The sequence below is a fragment of the Pangasianodon hypophthalmus genome, chromosome 14, assembly GCF_027358585.1.
Source record: "Pangasianodon hypophthalmus isolate fPanHyp1 chromosome 14, fPanHyp1.pri, whole genome shotgun sequence".
Taxonomy (NCBI): Eukaryota; Metazoa; Chordata; class Actinopteri; order Siluriformes; family Pangasiidae; genus Pangasianodon; species Pangasianodon hypophthalmus.
In genome coordinates, this window is record NC_069723.1 from 13,826,750 (window position 1) to 13,833,339 (window position 6,590).

The 6,590-nt window shown below is 43.2% G+C and overlaps 1 protein-coding gene and 1 pseudogene across 1 annotated transcript; both read left to right on the forward strand.

The window, feature by feature from the left end:
• Positions 1-1,989: 1,989 nt before the first annotated feature.
• On the forward strand, positions 1,990-3,777 carry LOC113539066 (alpha-enolase-like; annotated as a pseudogene).
• A 755-nt stretch (positions 3,778-4,532) lies between these two features.
• Positions 4,533-6,011, forward strand: LOC113539136 (olfactory receptor 52K1-like). Its single transcript, XM_026934690.3, has one exon. The coding sequence runs from the start codon at positions 4,533-4,535 to the stop codon at positions 5,469-5,471; it is 939 nt and encodes a 312-aa protein (XP_026790491.1). The 3' UTR covers positions 5,472-6,011.
• The last annotated feature ends 579 nt before the right edge of the window (positions 6,012-6,590 follow it).

The following is a 6,590-nucleotide window of genomic DNA, read 5'->3' on the forward strand; positions in this document are numbered from 1 at the left end:
ATGTAGGTGTCCTTATCTTCCAGGTGAGAGAGGGAAATATGGAGGGCAGCAGCAATGGCGTCTGATGTGGACCTGTTGGTCCGGTATGCATACTGCAGGGGGTCCAAAGTGTCTGGCATGCTGCTCTGAATGTGGGTCAGCACCACTCTCTCAAAACACTTCATAATGATTGGAGTGAGTGCTACTGGCCTGTAGTCATTCAGACAGGTTGGGGGGTTCTTCTTGGGAAGGGGGATGATAGTTGTGGTTTTGAAGCAGGTTGGGATGGTGTTTTGACTGAGGGAGAGGTTAAAGATGGAAGTGAGTACATCAGCCAGTTCTGTAGCACAAGCTCTGACGGCCCGCCCAGGAATGTTGTCTGGCCCTGCTGCCTTGCGGGGGTTGCTCTTCCTCAGTGCCTTGTGTACCACAGCCGATGAGACAGTAGGAGGGGGGGAGGGGGATTGGGTGGTCCGAGTGTGTGTCCTCTTTGTGTCGATGCTGGAGGTCTCGAAGCGGGCGTAGAAACTGTTGAGGTCATCCGGCAGGCTGTCTGAGGGGCTGATAGTAGTGTTCATGGTGGTCTTCTAGTCTGTGATGTGCTGCAGGCCTTGTCACATACTTCCGGTGTCGGCAGTAGAGTAGAAGCTGTCCAGCTTCTCTTTGTACTGTCTTTTAGCCGCTGTAATGGCTCTTCTCAGTCCGTACTTTGCAGCTTTGTACTCTGTCTCGTTGCCTGTTGTAAATACAAAAGATCGAGCACGCAGCATGTGGCATACCTGACTGTTTATCCAGGGCTTCTGATTGGGGAACTTCCTGACTTGTATGGTGGGTACAATGTTATCAACACAAGTGCTAATGTACCCAGTCACATACTCAGCATAATCCTGTATGCAGTCAGAAGAGTCCTCCAGAGTGGCTGCAGCTTTATACACATCCCAGTCTGTCAGAGCAAAACAGTTCTGCAAGATGCCCTCAGTCTGTGGGGTCCAGAGCTTAACCTGTTTGGTGACAGGGTTTGTTTGTTTGAGTCTTTATCTGTAGGCTGGGTACAAGAACAAAGAGATGTGGTCTGACTGACCAAAGTGGGGGCGGGGTGCAGCCCTATACACACCGCATATGTTGCTGTAAACATTGTCCAGTGTGTTATTGTCGCGGGTGGGAATGTCCACATGTTGGTGATATTTGGGAAGTACAGTCCGTAAATTGCATTGATAAAAGTCCCCAGCAGTGATAAAAACAGCATCAAGGTGAGCTGTCTCTAGTGCGCTGAAAACGTCATGGAGCTTGCCGAGCGCGGCTGTGGAGTTGGCTCGCGGAGGGATGTAAACAGCGTGGTGTAAACACACCACGAGTTGTTGATAAACACACACACACACCTCCCCCTTTAGCCTTACAGGAGGCTGTGGTCCGGTCTCCTCAGTGTAAGGAGTGAGACTGTAGCTGAACAGAGGATTCCGGTACTTTCTCTGAGAGCCAGGTCTCGGTAAAAATCAGAGCGCAGCATTCTCTTACGTCCCGTTGTGATGTGATCCTTGCTCTCAGCTCGTCCAGTTTGTTTTCCAGAGACCGCACGTTAGCTAACAAGAGGCTGGGTAGTGGTGGTCTGTTAGCACGAGCCTTTAGCCTAGCATGAAGCCCTCCCCTCTTGCCTTGCTTGCGTTGCCGTCTCCGGAGCACTCTCCTCGGGTCAGCTTCCTCGCTCGAGCTCGGTGCTTCAAGGCCTTCCTGGGGGTGGTGGCGGTGGCTGCGGGAGCGAGTAATGAGTTGGTATAAAACCGGTAAATTCAAAATGGTTGGCCGAATTGGCGATGTCCAGCAATGTCTGTTGTATGTTAGCAGTGCATTGCATTTGTGCACTGCAGAAAAAACAAGAAACAAACAAAAAAGAAGAAAAAACTGGCATTCGAGTGGGGAACGAGCAAACACATCTGCCTTAGGGGCGCCATGATCACAAAAACATACATAGTTGAGGGGAATGTGTGTGGATGGGTCCTGCAACAGTGTAGCATGGGTTGGGATGTGCGCAGTGATGGCTGGGAAGGCATTACCTGGGCCTCCACATCAGGAAGATCCAGAGGACCTCGCCCCCTCACCCCTCTGAGATTTTTCCCCCGGGAGCAGACATTAGACAAAACCCTCAGGTACGCTTTAGGCCAAATGAAAGTAATTGATGGTTAGCGGGTTCAGCCCAATGTTGCATTTCGTGGTTATTAAAGATTATTAAAGATTATTAAAGTTTAGACTGAGTGACGCAGGACACTCAAATAACAGAAGAAACGACTCAGTTATTGGTCCCAAAGAGCTGTCAGGAAATGTTATTCCAGGCGGGTCATTATAATCCTATGGCAGGCCATTCAGGACAAAACACTAAACTGTCTCATGGCCCGTTTCTATTGGCTGGGCATTCGCAGCAATGTTTGCTGCTCCCTTCAATTAATTGAGGTCCCCTTATAAAAAGAATTAGTATGGTCCTTGTTGGGCCGTTAGAATGGACTGCATGAGGACATTGCTTTGTGTTAGTCCAGGTGGATACCCCAAAGCAGTGCCTCTTCGCATCATCTCAGCATGCAGTTTTGTGGAGGCATTCTTCAAAATTATCTCCCAGGTTGGGATCCCAAAAGAGATTCTGACTGATCAGGGCACCACTTTATGTCATGCACCCTTCGCAAACTATAAAAACTCCTGGGGGATTAAATTTTTTCCTACCATCCTCATACGATGGCCTGGTTGAGCAGTTTAATGAAACCCTTAAAATATGATTATTATTCACATTACGAGAGGTACCGCAAACCTCCATGGGGTATAAGCTTTTTCCCTTACAAAATTATCCAGACAAATAATTACTTATTAATTATTGATTAATTAAATTATTTATCAATACTTGTCAACTATTGATAAAATCATAGATTGTACAATGGAAATCAATAGGAGAGGATGGCAAATCATATTGACTCACGGGAACACAACAGGTCATATTTAGAGCCAGAGAGGCCTGAAAAGTTGTCACCTTTAAGAATAATGAATGGCTTAAGAATGATTATACTAGAAGTGAAGTTGTGAGTTATTCTTGATTCTGCACTTTATTATCCATAATGTCTTTGTACAATGTTTAAAGGTTTTATATGTTTGTGGTAGCTGGGGCGTGGTCAAGCGCCAGTTTGTGAATGAGGGTGGCGATGAGGGTGGATTTGCTCCAAATATCCTGGAGAATAAGGAAGCTCTGGAGCTGCTAAAGACTGCCATCAGCAAAGCAGGTTACTCTGATGAAGTTGTTCTTGGCATGGATGTGGCAGCATCAGAGTTTTACTGGGATGGAAAATATGATCTGGACTTCAAGTCACCTGATGACCCCAGTCGTTACATCACCTCTGATGAACTTGCTGAACTGTAGAAGAGCTTTGTGCAGGATTACCCTGTGGTGTCCATTGAGGACCCATTTGACCAGGACTACTGGCAGGCCTGGGTCAGCTTTACAGGCACTACAGACATTCAGGACGACCTGACCGTGACAAACCGCAAAAATTTCCAAAGCAGTGGAGGAGAAGGCCTGCAACCGTCTACTGCTCAAAGTGAACCAGATTGGCTCCTGTCCTGCAGTCCCTGCAGGCCTGTAAGATGGCTCAGTCCAGTGGCTGGGGTGTGATGGTGAGCCACCGCTCAGGAGAGACTGAGGACACTTTCACTGATGACCTGGTAGTTGGCCTGTGCACTCTTTCCCGGTCCCCAGACACGCTGTCATCTGGTCCTCAGCCAGCCGGGAAGCAATCCCCCACGACGCCGGGCACTGGCACTTGACCTACTGGCAGACGGCTATGGCTCATCCCCTTTTCAGTCGCACAGCAGCCGCACCTCTGCCTCCCGGTGGACGGCAGTGGGTCCTCCTTCCCCAGGTGGACGGCAGCCATTCCTCCCCTTTTCCAGAGGACGGCAGCAACGCCCCCCCTTTTTGGGCTGATGCCAGTGTCTCCTCAGTCCTCTAGCAGCCACTCTAGCACCACGCTTCCTCAGTGCTGCGGTCCTCCCACAGCGGCGAGGGTGGCTGGCGTCCCTCCTCCCACCTGGGTATCGGCACCAATGTAACACTTCAAAGATGGGCAAGGAGGAGGTGGGAACCGAGTGAACTCCAACGTAAAGTTTAATAATAACAGAACCCACAAACGTAACACCAAAGATAAAACACCTCGGCATCTCTCTCTCTCCCAGGTGTCTCCAGCTGCTAATTTATTACTCTCTCCCTCTGATTAGACAACTCAGTACCAGGCGTGCATCCTCACAGCCTGGCCCCTCCCTCCTCCTCGTCACAGCATTATATATGTAATTCTTTTGGCAGGGTTCATTTCTGCATGTGCCAGAGCTAGCTTTTCTAAATTTACATCTAATTTTACAACTCCGTGATGTAAAATATTGTAACTGTACCGGAAAATGATACCATAATTCATATAATTTTTATGTTAAAACCTGATATAGTAGTATGGGTAAAATGACAAACTGAGCAATATATCCAAACAACTGCAAAGCAGTATTTTGTATGAATTTGAAAGTGAACCAGAATGCAGGATCTTTTTGTACAAAACATTTCTTTAAAAAATTTTAAACTGAATTGTTTTCATGGTTTGGAAGAATGGAGACCTGTGCTATTTATTCCCTATTTTCTAATGTTTTTGCTGTCAATTTTTGGAAACTCTATTCTTGTGTATCTAATAATATCGCAGAGGGCTTTGCACTCTCCTATGTTTGTACTAATTGGTCTTATGGCAGTTGTGGACTTGTGTTCACCAATGCTTTTTGTACCACATATGTTGTTTAGTTTTTTATTTGACTGGAACGGTATTTCTCTTGTTGGCTGTTTGATACAAATGTTTTGCATTCATTATTCTGGGACATTCCAGTCTACTCTACTGTTGGCAATGGCACTGGATCGTTACTTTGCTATTTGCAGACCACTTTTTTATCACAAGTATATGGAAATATGTAACTTTTTAAAGTTCATCGGCATTCCTTTAATCAGAAATGGAGCCTTAGTTACCGCAGTGGTTTGTCTTGCAGGAAGACTATCTTACTGTGCAAACAATGTGATAGACCATTGTTTTTGTGAACATATGGCATTGGTTCAGTTGGCATGTGAAGATATTTCTATTAATAACATGGTAGGACTTTTGACGGCTTTCCTCATACCAGCCTTAGATTTTGTTTTCATTGCTTTATCTTATATAATAATATTCATCACTGTTCTAAAATCTGGTAAGGCCCACTTGAAGGCTCTTAATACGTGTATTACTCATATAATTGTTATCACTTTTACACTATTTTTTGCCCTAGTTTCTTTTATGTTATATAGAGTAAGAAATGATTTCTCTCCAAGCAGCCGTGTATTTTTGAGCACAATGTATTTACTTTTTCCAAGCTGTTTTAACCCAATAATATATGGACTGAGAACAAAAGAAATAAGGCAACAGTTTCTGAAATTAATAAAATACATAAATATATAAAATACATGCATCACTGTGGTTGGAATGCAGGTATAACATGAACATTTTCAAAAAATATTCCAATGACTGTGTCACTTGTATAGATTACGTGAATGACAATTATGCTAACGCAGTGTAACCAGAAGTAAATAAGTATTTCTTAATACACTATAACACAACAAAACACATTTAAAACATTGTTACTATAACAACTGTTAAATATTTGTGAGATGTACAGCAATCTTTGCATTACAAGTCTTATTGTGCAATTCTTTTTATTTTGCTCAGATCTGATTTTCCTGCCTTGAAAGTTTGCATTTGTAAATTATGCATATCTTATCTACCAGCAAATTAACAGCACAAGCATTTATCTGAAAGATTTGCTGTAGAGGTCAGCCAACAGTTCATCACCTGATTTGTGCAAGCTGTAAGTGCCTGTTACTGAATTAAACTGAGAAATATTTGGACATGGGAGTAGAGCTAGCAGTGATCTGCGTATGCACAGTGTGATGTAAAGAAAAGACATGAATTCTGATTTAAGCCTTCATATTACACTTGAATGTCCACATTTATAAAATATTGTTTTTTGTTGTGGGGGGGGGATGTTTGCCTTAATAAAGCTCTGAAAAGCTCACGTGTGTCATGTTTAGGGGAAACATCTAATACCTCAAGTAACTAATTACAATCTATTTTTCCTTCTTGTAAAAAGAAAAGGTTATTGGAATGTTGACTTGAAATTAAATCATAGCACGTAATAATATTTATGGAGCATGTAGCACACACATTTAACATGTTTAACATATTTGCAAGTTATGTATTAATTTACCAATTCTATTCAGCTATTTAATTATTGCACAAATTATGTATTTTATAAATAAACTTAATATTATACATTCTAAAACAGTTAAATCAGTACTACTACTAATGCTACTACTACTAATATTGTACTTTTTTGCAATATTATTGGTTTCTGTAGGTGTGACACCACTGTGTTAATGCTTTGTCTTATAACCAAAAAAATAGCTTACACCTTTATAAAATAACATGATAGCATGATTTTTAAGATGTACATGCTTTTTTTTAAAATGAAAGGTATGAATGCAGTCCCTTTTTATGCCTCTGCCACTAGGTGCTTCAGTT